This window comes from Oncorhynchus keta, chromosome 35 (genome assembly GCF_023373465.1).
Source record: "Oncorhynchus keta strain PuntledgeMale-10-30-2019 chromosome 35, Oket_V2, whole genome shotgun sequence".
NCBI classification, from domain to species: Eukaryota; Metazoa; Chordata; class Actinopteri; order Salmoniformes; family Salmonidae; genus Oncorhynchus; species Oncorhynchus keta.
Window position 1 is genome coordinate 44,582,342 of NC_068455.1, and position 27,370 is coordinate 44,609,711.

The 27,370-nt window shown below is 42.4% G+C and overlaps 1 protein-coding gene across 2 annotated transcripts; it reads right to left on the bottom strand.

Annotated features, from left to right (window-relative positions):
• Positions 1-665: 665 nt before the first annotated feature.
• On the bottom strand, positions 666-27,370 carry LOC118368549 (brain-enriched guanylate kinase-associated protein-like). 2 transcript variants are annotated; one of them, XM_035752740.2, is made up of 6 exons: positions 26,639-27,370; positions 20,582-20,743; positions 18,189-18,255; positions 7,969-8,076; positions 5,184-5,267; positions 666-2,558 (listed from the first exon to the last, which is right to left on the bottom strand). In XM_035752740.2, exons 2-6 carry the CDS (start codon positions 20,677-20,679, stop codon positions 1,065-1,067), a joined length of 1,851 nt encoding a protein of 616 aa, XP_035608633.1. In that variant the 5' UTR covers positions 20,680-20,743; positions 26,639-27,370; the 3' UTR covers positions 666-1,064. The 2 variants fall into 2 exon arrangements, with proteins under 2 accessions (XP_035608633.1, XP_035608631.1); XM_035752738.2 differs by having other exon boundaries at positions 26,548-27,370.

A 27,370-nucleotide genomic window follows, 5' to 3' on the forward strand; every position in this document is an offset into this window, starting at 1 on the left:
GAGTGGGGTAACACATCTCACTGCAAGAACAGGCACATCTGGTGCAGTCCATGAGGTGGAGATGCACTGCAGTACTTAATGCAGCTGGTGGCCACACCAGATACTGACTGTTACTTTTTTCTGTTAATCACATGTCTGTTGAACTTGTCTCAGTTGTTGAATCGTGTTATGTTCATACAAATATTTATACATGTTAAGTTTGCTGAAAATAAACGCAGTTGACAGTGAAAGGATGTTTCTTTTAAAAAAAAATTTGCTGAGGAGTTTATGTAGCCTTTAGTTGGTATTATGCCATTGTAATGAAATTCTCAATAGCGTGGGTTTGATGGGAGCTTGGAGCCCTTAGCTCTCACAGCATAGGACTGTCTGTCTGCCGAAATGAATGGTAGACATTATGCTTGTACTAAATTATGTTGTGTTACTGACATACTTCAAATGCTAATAGCTTATGTATTTAGTACAATAGTTACTGCCTCAATACTGTCGTAATTGTTAAGCGATAATTTGTCTTGTGCTCACAAGCACTATTCTCCGAAATAGCTTTGAGCTTGCTGAATGGCTGTCTCAGAGAATAAGGGATGATATACTGTAGGAAATCTGGTGTCTGGTCTCTCTGATAACTACACCGTATCATGACATAAACAGCCCCCCAAAAAAACACAGCTGTGTAGCATCTGACAGCTTGAAGCCTGCCTTCACCGGATTACAAAAACATCTCAAATCCACACCAACTGTGTGTTTGCCACGGAAAACATGATGTACATAATCGTCACGCGTAAAAGGAAGAGCTGTTGGTAACACTGCTTCAAGCTAACCGGTATAATTGTATTTTTTTTATTACTTGTTAAAAGCACGCATGAGCTTTCTTATTACAAGGGTTACAATATGTTATGGCTTTTTATGAAGTATATTTTCAACTTGCTCACAATTGCTGTTATTTGGCCATTGAGATAATATTAAGACTTTTTATAAGGGGTCATACGTGCTTATGACAAGTCTTACAATGAATTATAACCGCATCATAATGCATTATACCTGTCAAGTCTAAAGTGTTACCGAGCTGTTCAGTTCAGGAGGGTGCCGTACAGCTGGGCCTTGGTAAGACTGTCCTTCCTGTTAAGTCCTGTTCCTGTGCTTCCAAATTTTTGGTGGTGTTGAGAACTCTTCCTGGGAACAGCTAGGCTCAGGCTGGGCCTCACTCTCTCCCTCTGGTAGTGTTGCTGCTGCAGACCGGGGGCTTCCAGGGAGCTTTGGTGGTCTAAGGACTTGGCCAAGCTGTTGGGGCTCGCATCCACATGTTCCTTGTTCATGGTCCCCCGTGCCGCTCCAGCCGCCCCGCTCTCCTTGTCCTTCAAGCTTCCTGAGAGGAACTGGCTGCACTCTGAGTCCTGGCTGTCCTCCTTGGTTCTGTAAAGGGGCTGGGGCCTGCCCCGCAGGCCCATGCTGGGGTGTTTAGGACTGGGTGAGAGTCCGCCACCACCGACGGCAGCGGCCAAGCACTGGTCCAGCACATGGCTGTGGAGAGAGACGTTCGCGTCCCCCTCCTGGAAGGTGAAGTGCTGCTCGGAAAAGCTGTAGGGAGACATGCGGCCCGGATTGCAGTTGTAGGAGTACGAGTTGATGTCCTCTACACTCAGCTGCCTCCAGCTTCCAGACAGTTCTTCGGTGGGGACACCTATGCTGGCCTGGCTGTCCGAGCGCTCCACCGCCCGGGGTCCTCCTCCACCCTGGGCTGAGCCCTGGCTGTGCAACGATGCTAGGTGGGGCGAGTTGTACGGCTCACTGTAGCCGCAGGACGGCGTGTGCACGTACGCTGGCGAAATGCCGCCACCGCCTTTCGCCGGGTTGGGGGAAGGGAGCATCGCCATGTGTTGGAAGCTGTGGGACTTGGGGAAGAGGCTGAGGCTGGGAGGGCTGTCCTTCTCATAAGAAGAGGTGCTCTTGTGTTCACCGTACTCCACATCCCGCCAGTCCATGTAGAGCGCCTGGTGGGAGGAGGACATGGCGCTGCTGGTGCCGCCGCCGCAGCCTTCCCCTCCCTTCTCCTCGGAAGCCTGGCTGAAGCTGGAGTAGGAGCTAGAGAGCGGCAAGGAGCCCACAGTAAACTCTCCGTGGAAGGAGGGGGTCCTGTGTTGGGAGAAGTTACCTGAATGGATGGGCACCTCCTGAGGGTTGGAGTTCTGGGCCTGGGGGAAGAGATCCTTGGGGAGGCCGTGGACCTCTACGCTCTGCCTGTGCTCCTGCCAGCGCCCAGGGCAGTAGAGGGCCGTGTCACTACAGTACAGATCGGCAGTCCGGAAGGCGGTACGGCGCTGAAAGATTTCACCGACCACGCTATTGGTCACAAAGTCATAGTCATGGCCCTCGTCCACCAATGGCTGGGGGCTGGTTGAGTGGGTGACTGGGCAGCTGCTGCCCGGCTCGGGCTTCTCTAGCACCTTGGCGATGACGGCGGTGGGCACAGCATCGGAGTAGGATGAGTGGCACAGTGCCATTGTGACGTCGCAGCCGTGCTTCTCTATGTGGGAGCTCACCCGCTCCTGGAAGTCAATGGGCAGCTGGAAAGAGAGAGAGAGAGCAGGATGGTGAGGAGAAATTCTAAGAGAGGAAGGAAAGAAACCTGGATAGCCAAACAAAGGAAGAAATGGGAGTGAATTTAAGATATGGATTCAGAAATTACAGCAATCAATAACAAAGGAGGACTACTACTGCTCTAACAAAGTCATGTTTTAGCGATTCTTACCAGCATAACTTTCTCTACAACAAAGCATTCCTAAAAATAGACTGCATATAGATTCATACAATGCTGACAACCACTATCAAATCTCCCCATACATATTCACAACCACGCCATTATCGAATGCTTGCCACATCCACACAGCTGTTTTTGTCAATGCTGTTCCCTAGACTCCAATCTAGAGTTTGAATTTAGAGAAGTAAATTATTAATCTAGAGTTTGAATTTAATCTTCTCCTTTCCTCCTTCTGATGACCAGTAAATTATGTCTGGCAGACATTGTGTGTTTAGCTTCGGCAAGAGAGCTGCTCTTCCTAGCTCCATGGACACCCGTTCCCAGAGGACCCTCTCCTAATGAACTTGTCAGAACATTTGCTGACCACAACCCCTCCATTACTGTGCTTTGGCCCTTCTTTTTCTAATTTCTCAGTTTACAATCGCTAAGTTGTAGGATACACACATCCTCGTGGACAGAGGTACATCAAGACACACACTTTCATCAACCCTCACTTGTACAATGCCTTCAATGTATTCATGCCCCTTGACTTATTCCACATTTTGTTGTCACAGCCTGAATTCAAAATTATACACATTATACACATTATACACCACACCAAAAGTTTGCACATTTATTGAAAATTAATTCTCAAAATATCTAATTTACTTAAGTATTCGCACCCCTGAGAGTCAATACTTTGTAGAAGCACCTTTGGCATAGATTACTGCTGTCTCTCTTTCTGGGCTTTCCCCATCTGGATTGTGCAACATTTGCCCACTATTCTTTAAAATGTTCAAGCTCTGTCAAATTGGTTGTTCATCATTGCTGGACAACCAATCAATTCTTGCTGTAGATTAACGTTGAAAATGTAACTTGGCCACTCAGGAACATTTAACTTCTTGATAAGTCTTCTTGATAAGCAACTCCAGTGTAGATTTGGCCTTGTGTTTAGGTTATTGCCCTGCTGAAAGGTGAATTCATCTCCCAGCGTTTGGTGGAAAGCAGACTGAACCAGATTTTCCTCTAGGATTTTGCCTGTGCTTAGATCCATTCCGCTAATTTGTTAAAACAATTACCATCATACCCATAACATGATGCAACCACCACTAATCCTACAAATATGGAGAATGGTTTAACAACTTCAAAATGCTCTAAAAGGGATATTCAATGTCTGCTTATTTTTTTGGACCATCTACAAATATGTGCCCTTTTTGGATAACCTCCCTGGTCTTTGTGGTTGAGCTGTGTTTGAAATGAAATGCTCGACTGAGGGATCTTACAGATGTGTGGGGTACAGAGATGAGGTAGTCAATATTTAAAAAAAATGATGTTCAACACTATTATTGTGTCCATGCAATGTATTATGTGTCTTGTTGAACACATTTTTACTCCTGAACGTATTTAGGCTCCTGAACGTATTTAGGCTCCTGAACGTATTTAGGCTCCTGAACGTATTTAGGCTCCTGAACGTATTTAGGCTCCTGAACGTATTTAGGCTTTGCCATACCAAAGGGGTTGAATACTTATTGACTCAACACATTTCAGCTTTTCATTTTTTATTCATTTGTAAACATTTCGAAAAACAATTCCACTCTGATATTATTGGGTATTGTGTGTAGGTCCTTAATAAATACATTTTAAAAAATCACCGGGAGCAGCTTCAATTTAAATTAGACCAGTGGCTCAAGGTCTCCAGCTGAGAATAAAAAAAATCTAAAATAGCCACTGTTGTTTTTTGTTGTTGTTGAAAATAGACACCAAGCAGAAAAAATACCAGTGTTTTGAAGTATGGAGCTATTTGTTTTGTTGCAGCCTTGCTTTCCCCATTTGAGAATTGAGTGGAAAAGTAGGTGAGACTGCAGGGTTAATGCGTCTCACTCCAACACGCTGTTTTCAGCAGCTTTCCCGAGGGGCTCCTCTGTACACTATACATTTTCTCTGGCTGGGTAGCAGAGTTAAGTCCCAGTGAAAATCATACAGCATCCCTTTTGATCGCACTCGGCTATATTCATCGCTGCATTTGTGATGGATTCGTCAATGCTCTGGAATTGGTCACTTTGTCGACTCGAAAGGAGGAACGTGCTTTCAAAAGCCAATCACTGTTATTTCATCGCCGTGTGATTATGGGGAGCCGAATGAGTCCGCAGCTGTGAATGCTGATATCCTACAGTACCTCAATAACTCTGTCAATTTCATACCATAGCTGCATTACTACTTCATCCATATATGCGTGACCTTATGTTTAAAAAGGTAGTCCCACATCTTTTGAGAATTTTTTTGTATCTTTATGAGGAACTATGAGGATTTTTCTCTCTCTCATACCTCACTTCCTTACTCCCCTTCGAGTGGACTAGATGTTGTCTTCGGCGGTTTTGCACGGTGAAATCAACAGGGGAAATAATACGTGGGGCTACTTGTTAGTGTGAGTGTAGAGCAGCGCAGAACTCACCTCGGATAGCTTGTGGGCTCTGTGGTGTGACTTGGAGCACTGGAGGAGCTGCGCTGCCAGGTTACAGTCCTTCCTGTAAAGGTCCTGGGAAATGGGAAAGATTAAACACTGTTGAGTCATAGGTTGGGTTGCCATGCAGACCAAGAAGTGTATCAATTGTAATGGGAGTAACTGACCAACATTTGTTTCAAATAGGTTGCTACATGTAATGACATGGTATTACTACAACCAAGTAGAATGGGACCAAACAGTCATTTCAGCATGTGGCGTTGCTAACCTACCAATGCTTGACAAACAAAAAAGAATGCCCCCCCGAAAAAAAAAATATTCCAGATTGATTGCTACATCCTGAAGCTGTTTTCCCCCTCAACCCTCTAGTGACAACCCCAAATGTTTACTCCAATTTAAAGCTCTGAGGGTCTGACACTTTGGGAGAACCCAATCGAAGTAACAAATGCATCATCGGCCACGGAACAAATCCATCCACCCAGAAAATAGTGCCTGTTTTTCTCATCAGGCCCCTGTGGCGCTGACAATGGCATTAATGATCCGCAAAATCGTATTAACTCTGAGGGACTTTTTTTCAATTGCAATAAAGCTCTTCACTGTAATTTCATTACGGGGCTTCTGAAATGGGCTCTTCTCCTATGATCTAGAGGCTAGGCTAGTAAGTTTCCTCTCTGTCAGTCTGTATCCATGCTCTCGCTTTCCCACTGCAACTCCTCTGTGACACAGCAAACTCTGACAGCCCTCTCATAAACATCAAAGGCATTTCTTTGACAGCTTCAATTCTCCTTCTAGTTAACTGTGTGCAATTTTTTTTTCTCACATACAGAACAATTGGGACTGTGGTAGTTTGAAGGCAGCACAAAGACCTGTCTCATCCAGTCATTGATGTCTCAATGTCAGCCATGTTGTTTTCTCTCAGGACTCTGATGTGAAGAAGTTCCATGCTAACTGAGAGAATAGCTTTTGGCTGCAACCAGAGGGAAATGGCTAGCTGTGAAAGCTGTTGCTAACAGAAGTAGGTACAGCAACAAAAAATAGGTGACAAAGACACATTTACCGTTACACCCAACTCTTCCTTCCACATCTGTAAGTGCAGCCAGAGTCAACCTAATGACTTATTTGGTCTTCCTCATATTAGAATCAGTTCGCCATCTCCAATTAATTCAAAGCATTCCCTTATGACAAAATGTCTGCCTACTCCTGCTAACAGATAAAGTTCTCCTGTAAGACCTAATTCTGACCCCAATCAGCCTCCCTGGATTCAAGGGGATTCTCATCATGCCCAATGGCTAAGATGTGTCTAGCTAGCACAGCAGCCCTGCAGAGAGCTAGGTAGAGTGCGAAGCTAGGCAGATGCTTGGGGATTCACATCAACAAGACTAAGACCGTAGATTGACACAGTAGGTCCCCAGGGCCAAATCCAGACTCTAGCTTTAAACCTGCTTACAGTCTCAAATCCCCTATTGATTTAGGAGTAACTACTGTACACAGAGTACAAAACATTATGAACACCTTCCTAATATTGAGTTGCACCCCCCTTTGCCCCCAGAACAGCTTCAATTTGTTGGGGCATAAATTCCACAGGGATGCTGGCCCATGTTGACTCCAATGCTTTCCACAGTTGTCAAGTTGGCTGGATGTCCTTTGGGTGGTAGACTATTCTTGATACACACAAGAAAATGTTGAGTGTGAAAAACCCAGCAGCATTGCAGTTCTTGACACACTCAAATCAGTGCACCTGGCACCTACTACCATACCCTGTTCAAAGGCACTTATCTTGCCCATTCACCCTCTGAATGGCACACACACACAATTCATGCCTCAAGAAAAAAAAAATCAGTATTTTAACCTGGTCTCCTCCCATTCAGCTACACTGATTTGAAGTGGATTTAACAAGTCACATCAATAAGAGATCATAGCTTTCACCTGAATTCACCAAGTCAGTCTATGTCAAGGAACGAGCATGTACTGTATGCTGTGAAAAAGTAATTTGCCACCTTTTTGCTACAACGACTCTAACCAAACGCTTCCTGTAGTTGTTGATCAGTCTCTCACGTCGCTGTGGAGGAATTTTGACCCCTCTTCCACGCAGAGCAGCTTTAACTCCGCAACATTTGTGGGTTTTCAAGCATGAACTGTTCGTTTCATGTCCTGCCACAACATGTCAATTGGGATTAGGTCTGGGATTACCACCACCATGCTTGACCGTTGGTAGAAGGTTCTTACTGTGGAATGCAGTGTTTTTGCTTTTCGCCAGGCACAATGGGACCCATGTTATCCATGAATGAGTTGAAGCAGTGCTGCATGTAAGAGTGGGCCAAAATTCCTCCACAGCAGTGTGAGAGACTGATCAACAACTACAGGAAGCATTTGGTTGGAGTCATTGCATCTACAGGTGGCCAAAGCAGTTAGAGTGTAAGGGGGCAATTACTTTTTCACACAGGGGAATTGGGTGTTGCATAACTTTGTTCATTCAATAAGTAAAATAAGTACAAAACATGTTTTATTTGTGAACTCAGGTTCACTTGATCTAGTGTTCGGTTTTGGTTGAAGATCTGATAACATTCAGTATCAAAAATAGATACTTTTTCACATGTCTCTCTCCAGACAGTAGCACTTCAAAGAATGTACTATCAGCGCAGGTTTTTATGTTGGGTTCATGTTATAGGTGGCACACGTGGCAAGGCCGCCACCGGGCATTGGTCGTCTAACTGGCCGTTTTAGTTGTTTCAGTGATTCCCCGATGCGCAACGACTGGCTTATACAGTATACTCACGTTGTCTCCCCTGAGCTTTTCAATGGTGATCTTGGCCTCCAGGAGGTGATTGTTGAGGACGATGATCTCCCGGCTCAGCGCTCTTTTCTCGTCCTCATGGTGCTGGGACTAAAGGAGTGAAGGGAGCACGAGCGGAGGAATTGAAAGACCAGGAAGAGAAATGAGTGAGAAGAGGTGTCGAGCAGTCAGTCAGCCAGTCAGTTAGTGTTCCTGCTCTCTATGCCAGTAGCAGGTCTTAATTAAAATAAGACTTCACTGGCCAGTGCCCAAATAAAATCAATTACTCTGCCAGGGGGGTGGTGGGGGGGGGGGAGCATCGATCATAGTCCTGAGAAATTAAAGCGGATAAAGCAATGGTCAATGTTTGACACCTTAGTATTTCCTGAGATTTAGCCTCAAACATTTACATGCCAACAAGATCCTTTCCCCCCCTTCACCCAATAATTGTTAATCCCCTGTTGTGTGATAGGATTTGTCAAAGGATGCATCATTGAGTCTCCACCGCACAAGGGTCACGATTGTTTTTGAAACACGGGGGTGGGGGAGCAGTTTTAATAGAATTCAATTATTGTCAGTTCAAGCAACAGGTTGGCATTGATATTCAAATCCATTCTGTAAGTCTCTCATTAATCTGCTCTGGCATGTTGCTTTGGCGGTCTCATTCAGGCACATTATGTGCAGCATTGTAATCACTTTTCACTCTGGGGGAAGGTGAGTCTTGCTATATACCTCCGACATAGGAGACTGACATGAGTCTCCAAAGCTGCTAACGCCTTGTCCCTGGCTTTTTTCAGAGATTTTCACATCCCAAAACCACCTCTCACAAAACTATCCCTTCCTAACGTGGAATGGGTTAGTAAAGTTGCCAGAAAGGTATTGAGCGTGTCCACTCCAGGGAAGGTGGAAATTGTAAAAATGTGAGTTGTAGCCAGTACATGTAGCTTGAATTTGAATGACTCACTTCAACTGTTTCTTGGGTTAGTTGAATACCCTAATCTGCAACCTGTTTGGATTGACATTCTGCCATGGGCTGATTAACATCCGAATATTAGAAATGGTCTAGAGGTTGCCCATAGATTAAAAGAGTGAAAGATATTATAGATTTGCATATGATGACTGACATGGTCATATACCATCTTGGCAGTACAGTTTGAGGCTTTATTTAATTACAATTGTTGGGGTTGAGAGTGAGTAATGGCCTCCACACATACAAGCAACTTTGGAACATCTACATTTAAAAAAGTCTCAATCAATTAAATATACACCATCACAATAAATCCATTGTTTATTTTAGGCAAGTTTAAAGAAACATGATGATGTGAAGAACATTTATTTCAGAAGAACAATATGAGTCGTCTTACTGTACGTAATCTGGCTATGTGCCTTGCCGCAGGCTGTAGGCTTGTTCATTTAGCAGACAAGATATGTTTCTAAGTCCCGTGCCATTAATTTAATACTATATGCTTTTATAGTAAGAAGAATATAATTTCTTCCCAGTCTGGAGAGAGTGAGAGTGTGCATGTGAAGTGGTCAGTAGTGGAAAAAGTACCCAATTGTCATACATGAGTAAAGAAAATGACTCAAGTAAAAGTGAGTCACCTGAGTAAAAGTATTTGGTTTTAAATATACTTAAGTATATTGACTCATGACTGGCGTTGTGGTGGTAATATGGTCACCGCAACAGACCTAGTCATGGCCATCCAGTGACTGACTTGAAAACTTTTTTTGTTCCCCATAGAGTCGACAGTGAAGCCTACTGTACTTTCATTCACATCCAGCCAAAGTTAGATAATTTGATGTGCCAATGCCTCACACAATGGGGCAGCAAGGCAATTTACAGAGGTTAGAGAACTTTTTAAATCATAGACTGCAGAATACGACTGGGCTTATGTGAATATTGAAAAATCAAATTTGTACATGCAAGATGCAATCCTTGTCCCTCACTTTAGCCTCAATTTGGAGATAAATTGTGTTTTGCAGTGTGTTATTATTTATTTATTTTTATATCCCCCTGCCTGTCTGTCTCCACTGAACTGCTGTCTTCACCTGACAACAAACGGAGAGCCCCCCCCCCCACGAGATGCAATTACTGTATACTAGAGTTGGGGAAGGGGAGAGAGAAATACAAGATTTACAGGCTTCTGAGAAAAAATACAATTTGTAACCTGAAAAAAAGGATATCAGCCTCTCAAGAAATAACTACCTGCTCAAAAGTTTTCAATGATCAATCGGTGTAAAATTCTCTGAAATGCCTACAAGTCTCTAAAGGATAGGGCTGGCCATATGTGACTTGAAAGCCAATTAATCTAAAGTTTGATGTGCTTCAACTAAATATTTTAGGTTTTCTTTATCTCCTTTTCCCTTCTGGCCCCAGTTCAACTCTTAGGGTGAGAGACAGTATCTTTTGAAGAAGCTTTAGTTCATGTCTTTATCTAGCTCAAGTTTGATTGCTGTTTGAGATTTTTTTACATCAATCCGTGACAAGCCTGGCTAATGGATAACGGATAATGCATGTTGGGTACGTGCTGAGAACTAGCAAGACCATAATAAACGGCTCTCTATACACCGGATGTGTACCAAACTCACTAAAAGTGGCAGTAATAAAGCCTCTCTTGAAAAAGCCAAACCTTGACCCAGAAAATATAAAAAATAAATTCAAATCGGCCTATATCGAATCTCCTATTCCTCTCAATTTTATCTGAAAACGCTGTTGCGCAGCAACTCACTGCCTTCCTGAAGACAAACAATGTACACAAAATGCTTCAGTCTGGTTTTAGACCCCATCATAGCACTGAGACTGCACTTTTGAAGGTGGTAAATGACCTTTTAATGGCATCAGACCGAGGCTCTGCATCTGTCCTCGTGCTCCTAGACCTTAGTGCTGCTTTTGATACCATCGATCACCACATTCTTTTGGAGAGATTGGACACCCAAATTAGTCTACACGGACAAGTTCTGGCCTGGTTTAGATCTTATCTGTCGGAAAGATATCAGTTTGTTTCTGTGGATGGTTTGTCCTCTGACAAATCAACTGTATACCTTGTTCCTCAAGGTTCCATTTTAGGACCACTATTGTTTTCACTATATATTACCTCTTGGTGATGTCATTCGGAAACATAATGTTAACTTTCACTGCTATGCTGATGACAAACAGTTGTACATTTCGATGAAACATGGCAAAGCCCCAAAATTGCGCTCGCTGGAAGCCTGTGTTTCAGACAAGGAAGTGGATGGCTGCAAATGTTCTACTTTTAAACTCGGACAAAACAGATGCTTGTTCTAGGTCCCAAGAAACAAAGAGATCTTCTGTTGAATCTGACAATTAATCTTGATGGTTGTACAGTCGTCTCAAATAAAACTGTGAAGGACCTCCGGCGTTACTCTGGACCCTGATCTCTCTTTTGACGAACATATCAAGACTGTTTCAAGGACAGCTTTTTTTCCATCTACATAACATTGCAAAAATCAAACTTTGTCCAAAAATGATGCAGAACAATTAATCCATGCTTTTGTTACTTCTAGGTTAGACTACTGCAATGCTCTACTTTCCGGCCACCCGGGTGAAGCACTAAATAAACCTCAGTTACTAGCTGCTAGAATCTTGACTAGAACCAAAACATTTGATCATATTACTCCAGTGCTAGCCTCTCTACACTGGCTTCCTGTTAAGGCAAGAGCTGATTTCAGGGTTTTACTGCTAACCTACAAAGCATTACATGGGCTTGCTCCTACCTGTTTTTCTGATTTGGTCCTGTGGTACATACCTACACGTACGCTACCGTCACAAGACGCAGGCCTCCTTACTGTCCTATAGAGCTGCATTTTTATGGAATGGTCTGCCTACCCATGTGAGAGACGCAGACTTGGTCTCAACCTTTAAGTCTTTATTGAAGACTCATCTCTTCAGTAGGTCCTATGATTGAGTGTAGTCTGGCCCAGGAGTGTGAAGGTGAACGGAAAGGCACTGGCGCAACAAACCGCCCTTGCCGTCTCTGCCTGGCAGGTTCCCCTCTTTCCACGGGGATTCTCTGCCTCTAACCCTATTACAGGGGCTGAGTCACTGGCTTACTGGTGCTGTCCCTAGGAGGGGTGCATCACTTGAGTGGTTTGAGTCACTGACGTGATCTTCCTGTCTGTGTTGGCGCCCCCCCTTGGGTTCTGCCATGGTGGAGATCTTTGTGGGCTATACTCTGCCTTGTCTCAGGATGGTAAGTTGGTGGTTGAAGATATCCCTCTAGTGGTGTGGGGTCTGTGCTTTGGCAAAGTGGGTGGGGTTATATCCTGCCTGTTTGGCCCTGTCCGGGGGAATCGTCAGATGGGGCCACAGTGTCTCCCGACCCCTCCTGTCTCAGCCTCCACTATTTATGCTGCAGTAGATTGTGTCGAGGGTATAGGGTCAGTCTGTTATATCTGGTGTATTTCTCCTGTCTTATCCGGTGTCCTGTGTGAATTGAAGTTCTCTCACTTACTCACTCACCTGAGCCCTAGGACCATGCCTCAGGACTACCTGGCCTGATGACTCCTTGCTGTCCACCTGGCTGTGCTGCTGCTCCAGTTTCAACTGTTCTGGCTATGGAACTCTGACCTGTTCCCCGGACGTGCTACCTGTCCCAGACCTGCGCCTGCGGTTTTCAACTCTCTAGAGACAGCAGAAGCAGTAGAGATACTCTGAATGATCATCTATGAAAAGCCAACTGACATTTACTCCTGAGGTGCTGAACTGTTGCACCCTCGACAACCATTGTGATTAGTATTATTTGACCCTGCTGGTCATCTATGAACATTTGAACATCTTGGCCATGTTCTGTTAATCTCCACCCGGCACAGCCAGAAGAGGACTGGCCACCCCTCCTTCCGTGGCCTCCAACTGCTCTTAAACGCTAGTAAAACCAAATGCATGCTTTTCAACCGATCGCTGCCTGCACCCGCACGCCCGACTAGCACCTAGGTGTCTGGCTAGACTAAACTCTCCTTCCAGATTCATATCAAGCATCCCCAATCAATAATCAAATCTAGAGTCGGCTTTCTATTCCGCAACAAAGCCTCCTTCACTCACGCCGCCAAACTCACCATTGTAAAACTGACTATCCTACCAATCCTCGACTTCGGCGATGTCATCTACAAAATAGCTTCCAATACCATACTCAGCAAACTGGATGCAGTTTATCACAGTGCCATCCGTTTTGTTACTAAAGCACCTTATACCACCCACCACTGCGACCTGTATGCTCTAGCCGGCTGGCCCTTGCTACATATTCGTCGCCAGATTGCTCCAGGTCATCTACAAGTCCATGCTAGGTAAAGCTCGGCCTTATCTCAGTTCACTGGTCACAATGGCAACACCCACCCGTAGCACGCTCTCCAGCAGGTGTATCTCACTGATCATCCCTAAAGCCAACACCTCATTTGGCCTCCTTTCCTTCCAGTTCTTTATTTATTTACTTTTCTGCTCTTTTGCACACCAGTATCTCTACCTGCACATGACCATCTGATCATTTATCACTCCAGTGTTAATCTGCAAAATTGTAATTATTCGCCTACCTCCTCTTGCACACAATGTATAGACTATTTTTTTTCCTACTGTGTTATTGCCTTTTTTTTATTGTTTACTCCACTCCACTCTGTTGTTGTCTGTTCACACTGCTATGCTTTATCTTGGCCAGGTCGCAGTTGTAAATGAGAACTTGTTCTCAACTAGCCTACCTGGTTAAATAAAATTTACAAAATAAAATAGCTTGGTTCCTCTCTAGGTTTCTTCCTAGGTTTATGGCCTTTCTAGAGTTTTTCCTTGGCACCTTTTTTTAAACCTTTATTTTACTAGGCAAGTCAGTTAAGAACAAATTCTTATTTTCAATGACAGCCTAGGAACAGTGGGTTAACTGCCTGCTCAGGGGCAGAACGACCGATTTGTCAGCTCGGGGATTCGAACTTGCAACCTTTCGGTTACTAGTCCAACGCTCTAACCACTAGGCTACCCTGCCGCCCCTTGCTTCTACACCTGCATTGCTTGCTGTTTGGGGTTTTAGGCTGGGTTTCTGTACAGCACTTTGAGATATCAGCTAATGTAAGAAGGGCTTTAGAAATAAATTTGATTTGAAGAAGCTTGGTAAACAAACAAAAATGCAGAACGGTGGCAACAATAACCCAATTTGGTGAGCTGTATGTTCTGTGATGCCTATCCCCTAGGTGTAATTTACACTTTTCATTGAAAAGCATTGACTAATGAGTGCACTGCGAATAGCACATTGAGAAATGTATGGCTCAGAAAACAGGCTCTTCTGGCACACTGGTGAGCATGGCAGAAAGGCAGCACACCCTGATGAGCACTCTAATTAGACTAAGATTGTCAGCACCGCTCACTGCAGTGCCAGTAGGGCCGGGAGCTGCCTGCTTAGCCGGGATCTTGAAAGGCACACACACCCCTGCTTGTGTGCAAGCACACACACAAACATCTCCTTGATCACAAGAGCAATATTACCCTCAAGGTGCCATACTGTATGTGAATCATTCATTAGCTATTTCGCCCCCAGATCGTGTGTGGTGGCTTTGGACGACAACAACAACACTAACAAAAACAACAACCACTCCAGGGGCCTCAGCCCCAATAATTACCTTGTTCACTGGTGTCATGAGGAGGCAAGCTAACCCTTCCTCATAGAACCAAGGCTTCATTAAGCTTTCCACTCTATTCTGATGGGCTAATTAAAGTAGTCATTAGAGTACACATTTGTTCTGGGGGCCTTGTATTCTACTAATCTATATACAGTTCAAAATGGTATTTTACGAAATACTATTTTGATCTATGTAGAGCTAGAAAAGTGTTAGACATAGTTAAGGTACAATTAATATGATATTTAATATGGTTCAGTGTGCTGCTGGCTGGGCAGCACTAGTTCAGCACCCCGGAGAGGGCCCTTTCCTCTGGCCTTCGCCCAAATGGCTTTTCAGCACTGACCAGGCAGACAGCTCCACAACTCTGTCAACACTGGAGTCGCCACAGCCAGGGTCCAGGGAGGGTTTTTCACTGACCAGGTTACACTCTGGGCCGTAGTTGAGTAACATGGTCTGAAACAACTCTTGTCCTGATGCAAAATAATATAAACCCTTGTGGAAATCCTCCCACTCTATTCTCTTACTTGGTTGTTTTAATCGTTTGGTTTGTAGTTTTTTTTCGAATGATCTTCCCCGTAGTTCCTCCTCCAGAACTTTTTAATTGCATGATTTGATTGAACTTCTTTGTCACCGAGTGTCTAAGACCATTTCCTGCTCGAGAAATATTTTGCCCTTAAAATGCCATTTCGAGACATCAAAAGGAATGGCAATCACAATGAGGCATGCTTCTGAAGTAATCCTGTACTACTTCTTGTCATGAATGGTGATTAGTTACACCAAGGTCCAAGGTAGCTAATTCCTTTGAAAATCCAACCACTTAAATGTTTGTTTTTTTTTAAATCACATGACTGGAATACAGTAGAAGTGTGTGACAGAATATGATTCCGGATACATTTTGTGGCTGTTGTCTTTTGTGACAATGCAATTCTGATTACTCAGACGTGCTAAAGAGCGATGGGTGAAGAAACGGCGAATAATACACAAATACTGTAGAACTGGTGTAAATAATATACAGTACTTTGCCTGGATCAATGTTCGAAATTTGTCATATAACATATAAGCACCAATGGATATAATAGGCCTACAAAACACACATAATATAATAATAATATATATAATATATGCCATTTAGCAGACGCTTTTATCCAAAGCGACTTACAGTCATGTGTGCATACATTCTACGCATGGGTGGTCCCGGGAATCGAACCCAATACCCTGGCGTTACAAGCGCCATGCTCTACCAACTGAGCTACAGAACCACGTAGCCCACAAATAGGCATATCTAGGGTTAATGTTGAGACAATGTTGTATGAACAGTTATCACCACAATCTCTTGCCTGAGGCAATCTTAATCATCTAAGAAGAGGTGGTTGGGAAATACATTAATTTCACACAGTCATATTCTATTAAAATGGCCACGGAGAATCAGCCATTGACTCAAACTTCTGTTTTGATGAGATTAAAAATCTCTTTTTAATCATGATACAGTACATCTTAAATATGGACCTGAGGCCTGACCAGGGACTCCTCTTGAACAGTAATGACAGTGTCTTTGGGGTCTGAAGGAGGAACGAATGGAAAGGGGAGCTCTTGTCGGGGGAGATTGGGAGAGATATGCCCAGAAAAATAAGTTGTAGTAGTTTTCTAACAAGGTTCTATGGCAGGTTCTATCAATTTGGACATGGATTGCGCTCGGTCTCTGATCATGTAATTGCTTTTAGAGTGGTGAGAGGGGCCTCTCACCAAGGGAGACCGCATGTTCGGATCAATTATACTGGAGTTCTCATCTAACATCTCAAACCACAGACCACATAGCCGATCACCAAGAGAGACAGCTCCACCTCAATTCAGGGGGGGTATGGAATAATCAATATACCCATTCCTAGGTGTTCTTACTTTTAATATTTTCATGATAGCTGTTCTTGTTATAATTTTTACTGTTTGGCCTATGTTATATTGGCTCTATTTTACAAAACAAAGCTGGTGAGCCTCTTAGCAGTCTGTCGCACACGTCTTCAAACAAACACACACACACTCACTCACTCCTATAGCCCATCTGTCCGAGCTCCAATTACAGGGGCCATGGTGCCTCAGAGCCGTGTGTGTGCACGTGCGTAAGTGTGTGCGTGAGATTGTGTCAGATGCTCGATCAGGTTCTGGTGGGAGATGTATAAGGAAAATATACTAACGAGACTAACAAAGTTTCAAACCCCCCCCTAAACGGAAGATCTCAGACAAAGCTCCACCCCTTCCAATAACGTTCTGCTTGAAATCATTGCTTGAACACCCCCCCATTAAGTACCATCTTCACCCAATCCTGATAAGTCAAAATAACCAGTGACGGGAAACCAAAGCACCAGAACTACGGTTGCTCGTTAGTCGTTGCATTCAGCAGTCTTTTGACAGACGTGACGCTACCATTTCTGTTATGTAGTCTCTCCATGAGGGACGAGGGTGTGTGTGTGATGTACGTATGCATGCACGCTTGCGTGTGTGATGCTATGCTCCTATGTGTTGCTTAGTGAAACAGAGCTGGGGCTTTCCCCTTTCATGCACTGATGCCAGACCCTGACCAACAGGTCAGCCTTATCAGCAACATTCATATTCTAAAGCCTTTTTTCTCTTAAAGGATATGAGACATTAAAATAACTCCATTGTAAATGCAACATAAGGTGCACGGCGGAGGTGTAACTATCAAGACATCGACTTGACAACCATCATTGGAATGGTTGCAGGGGAAGTAAACGTGATTTCTCAAATCACTGGAGTGTGGTGCAATGGAGCTGCACCCCAGGCTGCCCTAAATAGAGCTTATTCCTTAGATGCTGTATTCACCAGGGTCCAAAGGGTGCCACCGAAGTGGCCGGTGGGGAGCGTAGAGCAAACCTCCATCCACCTCCTACATTATTTATGAGAACAAAGTGAGAGCTGAGGTACTTACAGGGAGCATTAGGACGCAACAAATCTCTCCCTGCAATGTCAATAGCAACATCTTGGTAATGCCCCTCCGCCACAACTGTGAAGAGGTGGAGACTCTTAGGAGTGAAGAAGTGCTTAAGGGACAGGACTTTATGGGCACACTAGGTGATGTAATGTAACACAGAGTAATGAAGGTAGGAATGCCTTTTTAAGGTTGAAATGTTGCCAATTCAAATGGTATTCTCGCAGGTCTCGGGAAGATTCCAGGAGACCTGAGGGTGAGCTGCTATTTCTGAGTTTCTTCATTGACACCAGTATAGACTGTCAGAGGCAGACACAATGCTGTTTGGGAGTCTCGCAACAAACCGCCAGGAACAATAGAGTTGTTTTTAGGTCATTTCACTGTACACCGGCTCAGTGGAGTCGAATGTGAAGGATGGCGTTACTTCAGTTCTGCTTGATTGAGCTTAACCGGCGGAACAAATCAAAGTGTTAAAAGTGAAAATATTGTGTACTACTGGAAGTGGGTGTCAGCGGAGTGTATGGCTGAAGCAGCAGAGTGTATGGCTGAAGCAGCAGAGTGTATGGCTGAAGCAGCAGAGTGTATGGCTGAAGCAGCAGAGTGTATGGCTGAAGCAGCAGAGTGTATGGCTGAAGCAGCAGAGTGTATGGCTGATCAGGTGTCTTACTGTCCTGTGCACCTTGTCCTCCAGGTCTTGATTGATCCTCTGCTGAGCTGCATAACTGCTCTGGATCCTGCAGGACAGGAAAGAGTACACATTGATGAAACAGTCTCGAGTATGAATATGCTTTCAAAACCAAATAATTAATTGCCCTTTAATTCAAGATGATGAATATGAAAATCCAAAAACAGTTATTTGAATTTCAAGATCATTCAATGGATATATCTGATTTACTGTACAGTAATACTTTTTAGATGTGAATCCTCACAATTGAAGCATGGAGAAACGCATTTCATGTGATGAAAGCAGAATTTAAATTTTTTTTAGGAGAGAAAAGGTGATGGAAAATGCAGAATCAAACCCATAGGACCTATGCATGACTCATGAATGAGCTGAGGATTTTGGCAACATTTCAGCACGGGTCGAGGTGTGTTTCCCAGCACAAAACACTGTCTGGTCAGCTTCCAAAACATTAGTGGGATTAATGGAATAAGCTGTTCTTTCACCTTCCATTAGTTAAATCATTACCCGCATTAGGCTACTATCTCTGTCAGTACACAGTGCTTTCTGCATGTTATTATCACTGGCCCCAGTCTCTTGGGGGTTTGGATACAAGCATTTGGAGATTCATTGTAAAAAATGTCTGTTATAGAAGAAGACGGTGCTTTAGAAGTGGATTTGGAGGTTATATTTCAGGCTGCTCAACAATGATTGATCTCATAACACGTTCTATATATATATTTATTTTTTCTTTCTTTGTTTCCTGTCAAGTTAAATTGTAGGCCAAAAAACATTTGGTATTGCAGGGAGAGACGGGGGACAATTGTAACACGGGTTACAGAATAAACAACTCCAATTAGAAGCCACTTAGAAAGGTGTTATTCAATGAGCCGATGGTTAGTGTCTTTACAAACATGACTATGAAGATTTTGAAATTCATGAATCAAGTGATTATTGATCTGTGGAACATTCTCCATATATCTAACATACAGTAGATATTTGTTAACAGTAAGATAAGGTATTTTGATGAATATAGTTCATGACAATAATATATTTTTATTCTTACAAGCCTTTAATTAGTATACTTGGGGTTAGTTGTAACAGTGTTACAACTTACCCCTTACCTAAAATGATATAGTATATAGACAAATTAAGATTTTTACATAAATGTTGGCAGTGCAACTAAGATTACACCTTAGAAAAAATCATGTTGAATGCTTATACAAAATATGATTTATAAATATAGCATGCCTAAAATATAAAATAACAATATTTTGTCAATTTAGTGTATTTTCATCCAAATATTTAAGTTTCAAATCTTAACATTGTTGAATTACTACTCATTTGTACTATTAAAGATAATGACCAATAAACTGTTTCAACTAACCCTGCTATTGGGGTTAATTGTAACATCGGGATTTTTTTCAGACTTAAGGCAGAACTGTGAAAAAGCCACATTTAGCACAGTTCTCTAAATGTTACTATTAGTTAGCAGACAAATGTACATTTTGAAATCTCCACATCAGTGTTAAAAGTACATGTGATTTTTAAAACAACTCTAAAATATGTTTCAATTCTCCCGTCTCACCTTATTAATTGGGAATATAAATTACTTTAAGTCAGAAAATGTGACCTTTTAAATAAAATAAAAATGTTTCTTTGTCTCTGGTGAAAGGAAAAGCCACAGTACTTCTGTTGTAAATGACTTACATTTGAATTAATACTGGCTTTCAATCATCTTGCCCTGCAGTAACACAGATGATTCGGCTAATTATGGTCCGGACTGAAGACGTTGATTACTTGAATCAAGGTGTGTTCCTGCCTGAGACGACTCACCCTGAATTTAATTCCACTGCTCTATCGATCGCTACATACATTAAGTCTGAGACTTCGAAATGAGGGGCATTGTACAAAACAAATACATCAGTGATTGGATCGTCTCTAACAAATCTAACCAATCAGCGTATCAAAGTTCATAACTTCCTTATGTAGTAACCAATCGGTTTCTGGGACCAACCAGAATGTTTTCGCATTATAGAAATTGTTGGGGAGGGAGAGAAATCCAGACTAATCTTGGAAGAAGAAAAATCAGTTGGCCAGAGCAATGTGGAAGGGTAGCCAGGCAATGTTACTGCAGAGATGGGATCATAGACAATAGTTGTAGAACCTTGCATTAGATTATTCCCAATGCAGACTCAGTTTAATTTGTCGATTTGTAAATCCATTGACTCATTAGGTTGAAGTGAAAGATGGCATAGTCACGCTTTGTTAGACACAGGAGCTCTGGTAAGAGAATACAGATGGCATAACGGGACTGACATGGAGTAACGGGAAGGACATGAGGTAAAGGAACTGACATGGTGTACCGGGACTAACGTCATGTAACAGGGCTGACATACCTGCGTAGTTTGTCAGTGAATTTCTCCAACTCTTCTTGGGCTCGACGGAGTTCCGTCTCCAGGTACTGACGGGTGGAGTCAAACTCAGACTCCACCATCTCTAGTTTGTGGGTGGTGTAGGACAGGCGCTTGTGAAAATCATCCTTGTGATCATGTAGAGAACTAGACAGGAAGTAGAGTGACGGGCAGACAGACCGGGTCAAAACAGCTCATGGTATCATGAGGTCTTCATTTAGGCTGTGCCCAAACTGCTGAATAGTCTTTTAGGTAATTGAAGTGCATGACGAGACATAATGTACATTAGATATGAATGAACTAAACAACATTTCAGTCATTTAGAAAAATAATATATTATTTATTATCTACGCATGTATCAATATACAATATGTAATCTACATATCAACTATCTTCTGAATTGTGACTAAATTCTCAAAAGGTACTAATTGTTCACAGTACTGTTGCATAACCTGAACACAGTCAGACTTCGATAAGAGCAAAAGAGGTATGAAATGGAGATTAAATCTAATTCAGCATGGTGTGAAAAGTCCCAGCCAAGGAAGGCCCGTGGTTATGTATTGACAGATGGAGGCTCGAGCGGTAATGATCTTCCATTGATAGCTACAGTGGGGAGAACAAGTATTTGATACACTGACAATTTTGCAGGTTTTTCTACTTACAAAGCATGTAGAGGTCTGTAATTTTGTATCATAGGTACACTTCAACTGTGAGAGACGGAATCTAAAACAAAAATCCAGAAAATCACATTGTATGATTGTTAAGTAATTAATTGGCATTTTATTGCATGACATAAGTATTTGATCACCTACCAACCAGTAAGAATTCCGGCTCTCACAGACCTGTTAGTTTTTCTTTAAGAAGCCCTCCTGTTCTCCACTCATTACATGTATTAACTGCACCTGTTTGAACTCGTTACCTGTATAAAAGACAACTGTCACAAACTCAATCAAACAGACTCCAACCTCTCCACAATGGCCAAGACCAGAGAGCTGTGTATGGACATCAGGGATACAATGGTAGACCTGCACAAGGCTGGGATGGGCTACAGGACAATAGGCAAGCAGCTTGGTGAGAAGGCAACATAGAAAATGGAAGAAGTTCAAGATGACGGTCAATCAACCTCGGTCTGGGGCTCCATGCAAGATCTCACCTCATGGGGCATCAATGATCATGAGGAAAGTGAGGGATCAGCCCAGAACTACACGGCATGACCTGGTCAATGACCTGAAGAGAGCTGGGACCACAGTCTCAAAGAAAACCATTAGTAACACACTACGCCGTCATGGATTAAAATCCTGCAGCGCACGCAAGGTCCCTCTGCTTAAGCCAGCGCATGTCCAGGCCCATCTGAAGTTTGCCAATGACCATCTGGATGATCCAGAGGAGGAATGGGAGAAGGTGGGCTGATGAGACAAAAATATAACTTTTTGGTCTAAACTCCACTCGCTGTGTTTGGAGTAAGAAGAATGATGAGTACATCCCCAAGAACACCATCCCAACCGTGAAGCATGGAGGTGGAAACATCATTCTTTGGGGATTTTTTTCTGCAAATGGGACAGGACGACTGCACCGTATTGAGGGGAGGATGGATGGGGCCATGTATCGCGAGATCTTGGCCAACAACCTCCTTCCCTCAGTAAGAGCATTGAAGATGGGTCGTTGCTGGGTCTTCCAGCATGACAACGACCCGAAACACACAGCCAGGGCAACTAAGGAGTGGCACCGTAAGAAGCATCTCAAGGTCCTGGAGTGGCCTAGCCAGTCTCTAGACCTGAACCCAATAGAAATCTTTGGAGGGAGCTGAAAGTCCGTATTGCCCAGTGACAGCCCCGAAACCTGAAGGATCTGGAGAAGGTCTGTATGAAAGAGTGGGCCAAAATCCCTGTTGCAGTGTGTGCAAACCTGGTCAAGAACTACAGGAAAGGTATGATTTCTGTAATTGCAAACAATGGTTTCTGTACCAAATATTAAGTTCTGCTTTTCTGATGTATCAAATACTTATGTCATGCAATAAAATTCTAATGAATTACTTAAAAATCGTACAATGTGATTTTCTGAATTTTTGTTTTAGATTCCGTCTCTCACAGTTGAAGTGTACCTATGATAAACATGACAGACCTCTACATGCTTTGTAAGTAGGAAACACTGCCGATTTTGCAGGTTATCAAATACTTGTTCTCCCCACTGTATAGGGAACCAGGGCAGCTCACAATGTAATGGTGAGTCCCATTACACACATCTCCATGTCATCACTGGCAAACCAGAAAGAGATTCTGATTCTATCAAGATACAATGCCATAAGGGGTTTGTGGGAAGAGGGATATGACTGGGGTTGCTCAGTTGGTGAATAAGTGTGTTCTTATAAAGTACTGTATTATACAGGAGAATACTGACAACCTCTGGAGAGTTTCTCTAACGTGCAAATGTTTTTCTTTGGTAAATGATAGAGAGAATGTGTGCGTGAGTGCTTGTGTGTGTGAGAGAGAGAAAGATACACAGACAAAGAAAAAGAGAGAGGCTGGAAATAAAGTAGGTCGGAAAGGGAGCGTTGAACAGGGAGCAGTTTGCTCTGGGGATTTAGAGGAGACTGAAACAGCGCCTTGCAAAAGTATTCAGACCCCTTGGATTTTATTGTGTTACAATGTAAATATTGTTGTATGCTTAATTATTCAGTCCTTTTGTTTAGGCAAGCCTAAATGAGTTAATTTGTAAAATGTGGCTTAACAAATCACATAATAAGTTACATGAACTCACTTTGTGTGAATTTTTTTTTTGTTTGTTTTGTTTTTACGACTAAACCTCTGTTTCCCATACATACAATATCTGTAAGGTCCCTCGATCAAGTAAAGAAGGGCAGTGATTGGTAGATGGGTAACAATAACAAATCAGACAATTGGATATTTCTTTAAGCATGGTCAAGTTAATAATTATGCTGTGGATGATGTATTAAACCACCCAGACACATCAAAGATAGTCATCCTTCTGAACTGAGCTGCAGGACAGGAATGCAACTGCTCAGGAATGTTACCATGAGGCCATTGGTGATTTTAAAACTGCTACAGAATTCAATGGCTGTGATGGGAGAAAACTGATGGATTGATCAACAACATTGTAGTGACTCCACAGTAATGACCTAAATGACAGTGAAAAGAAGAATACGAATATAGAGAATAAAACTATTCATAAACATGAAGAAGAAAGGAATAGGGTTTTTGGTCTACTTGCAAAGCCTTATGTTTGGGAAAAAACACAACACATCACTGAGTAACTGCCTCCTTATTTTCAAGCATGGAGATTGCTGCATCATGGTATGGGCATGCTTAACATCTGCAAACACTGCAGAGTTTTTCAGGATAAAAAGTAACGGGATGGAGCTAAGCACAGGCAAAATTCTAGAGAAAAACCTGCTTTGATCTGCTTTACAGCAGACTGGGAGAGGAATTCACCTTTCAGAAGGACACATCTACACCGGATACTTACCAAGAAGACAGTGAATGTTCCTGAGTGGCCAAGTAACAGTTTTGATTTAAATCTGCTTGAAAATCTATGGCAAGACATGAAAATTGCGGTCTCGTCATATTCCCCAACATCTTGACAGAGCATGAATAATTTTGAAAAGAATAAATGGCCAAAAATGGCACAATACAGGTGTGCAAAGCTCCTATAGACTTAACCAAGAAGACACAGCAGTAATCAATTCCAAAGGTATTTCTAATGTGTATTGACGCAGGGAGCTGAATACTTATGCAACTACTATATTTTAGTTATTACATTTGTATTCATCTTATATAAAAAAAAACGTGCTGTTTGACATATTTTGTGTAGATTGACCAAATAAAATACTATTAAATCAATTTTGATCCCACTTTGTAACACAATAAAATGTGAAGAAATCCAAGGGGTCTGAATACTTTTGCAAGGCACTATAGATTCTGACTCTGAGACAGTACCCCTGTAGAGGTTCAATATCAAGCTGCCAGTGGCACACTGATCTCATGTCATAACAGTCCGAGGACAGCCCATTTTAAGGGACCATGTGACTTTCTCACAAACTGGTTGGCTAGTGCAGAAACAGCTTGACAAGATTTTTATTTTAACTTTATCTAACTAGGCAAGTCAGTTAAGAACAAATTCTTTACCAGCCCTTCTTTCTTGAAAATTTTTCAATGACTGTCTAAGAACAGTGGACGAACTGCCTTGTTGAGGGGCAGAACGACAGATTTTTTTTACCTTGTCAGCTCGGTGATTCAATCCTGCAACCTTTCGGTTACTAGTCCAACGCTCTAACCACTAGGCCACTTACTCACGGTACCAATTTCTCAGTCATTCTCAGTCATCAGTATTCTATTTCAACTTTTAGACATATAACCTTCAAAACCTGATGTATTGTACAGTACCAGTCCAGAGTTTTTCTGATTTATTTTTCTATATTGTAGAATAATAGTGAAGACATCAAAACTATGAAATAACACATGGAATCATGTAGTAACCAAAAAAGTGTTAAACAAATCAAAATATATTTCAGATTTGAAATTCTTCCAAGTAGCCACCCTTTGCTGAGCACTTGTTGGCTGCTTTTCCTTCACTCCGCGGTCCAACTCATCCCAAACATCGAAAATTGTGTTGAGGTCGGGTGTTTGTGGAGTCTAAGTCATCTGATGCAGCACTCCATCGCGCTCCTTCTTGGTCAAATAGCCCTTACACAGCCCGGAGGTGTGTTGGGTCATTGTCCTGTTGAAAACAAATGGGATGGCGTATTGCTACATAATGCTATGTTAGCCATGCTACAGAGTCACCAGCAAAGCACCATCGCACCTCCTCCTCCATGCTTCACGGTGGGAACCACACATGCGGATATCATCCGTTCACCTACTCTGTGTCTCACAAAGACACGGCGGTTGGAACCAAAAATCTCAAAGGACAGTTTTCCTCCGGTCTAATGTCCATAGCTCGTGTTTCTTGGCCCAACCAAGTATCTTCGTCTTATTGGTGTCCTTTAGTAGTGGTTTCTTTGCAACAATGCGACCATGAAGGCCTGATTCAAGCAGTCTCCTCTGAACAGAGGATGTTGAGATGTGTCTCTGTTACTTGAACTCTGTGAAGCATTTATTTGGGCTGCATTCTGAGGTGCAGTTAATTCTAATGTAAGTATCCTCTGAAGCAGAGGTAACTCTGGGTCTTCCTTTACTGTGGCGGTCCTCGAGAGCCAGTTTCATCATAGAACTTGATGGTTTTTGCGACTGCATGTTCAAAGTTCTAGAAATGTTCTGTATTGACTGACCTTCATGTCTTAAAGTAAGGTTGGACTGTAGTTTCTCTTTGCTAATTTGAGCTGTTCTTGCCATAATATGGACTTGGTATTTTACCAAATAGGGCTATCTTCTGTTTACCACCCCTACCTTGTCACAACACAACTGATTGGTTCAAACACATTAAGGAAATAAATTCCACAAATTAACTTTTAACCAGGCACACCTGTTTAATTTAAATACATTCCAGGTGACATGAAGCTGGTTGAGAGAATGCAAAGAGTGTGCAAAGCTGTCATCAAGGCAAAGGGTGGCTATTTTAAGTATATTTTGATTTGTTTAACACTTTTTTGGTTACTACATGATTACATATGTGTTATTTCATAGTTTTGATGTCTTCACTATTATTCTACAATGTAGAAAATAGTACAAATTCTGAAAAACCCTGGACTGGTACTGTATAATACATCCAGGTTTTGAAGGTTATATGTCTAAAAGTTTAAATATAATACTGATGACTGAGAATGACTGACTGAGAAATTGGTACCGTGAGATGGTCGTAGAGGTGGTGTATAGTTGAAAAGACATTTGGAATATTTTGGTAGTATTGAGACAAAATCTTTTGGAATGGGTTCTCCAATGAATATAATTGATTCACATGAAATCAATGGCATTTATAAGTCAAACCACCACTCTTACCTTCTTTTCTGATGCTTGCAACCATTTCTCTGGGCTTTGAGAGCTGTTTTCCCAATATATATCTTTTTCATATTTTTCGCTGTGCATTCACCTTCATTTGTTTTCTAGTTGCTGATGATGCTGATGCAGTGTGACCTCTATCACCAACCACTCAAGCTGTAAGTCTTGCCTGTGGAGTCAGGCAGCAAGCAGTTGTCTATCTAGGTTGACTGTTGACCCTGCTAACAGAGCACAGAAAAAACAGCTTTGCAGATTCAAGTGTACATGTAATACATTACTACTATGGTATGTGCTGTGAATTCATGCAATCATTTGCTCTTATTGAAAAAAAACGAATTCTTCATGGATATCAATGAACACATCATTAACTAAGATTTTCTACAGTGACCCCAATATGTCACTTAATGAGCTCCCCTTTCATATCTCTCCATTTGTCCCATTTAAAGTACAGTAACTGTCCAGTGTTTACACAATTCTATGAAATATGACTTATAATTAATTACAATATGAGTGAAATACTTTTGGTCATGTTGTCATGCCTTGGTCTTAGTATTTTGTGTTTTCTTTAATTATTTGGTCAGGCCAGGGTGTGACATGGGTTTATGTCGTTGTATTCTGTATTGGGGTTTTTGTATTATTGGGATTGCGGCTGAGTAGGGGTGTTGTATGGGCTTGGCTGCCTGAGGCGGTTCTCAATCAGAGTCAGGTGATTCTCGTTGTCTCTGATTGGGAACCGTATTTAGGTAGCCTGGTTTCGCTTTGTATTTCGTGGGTGATTGTTCCTGTCTCTGTGTAGTTTCACCAGATAGGCTGTAATTAGGTT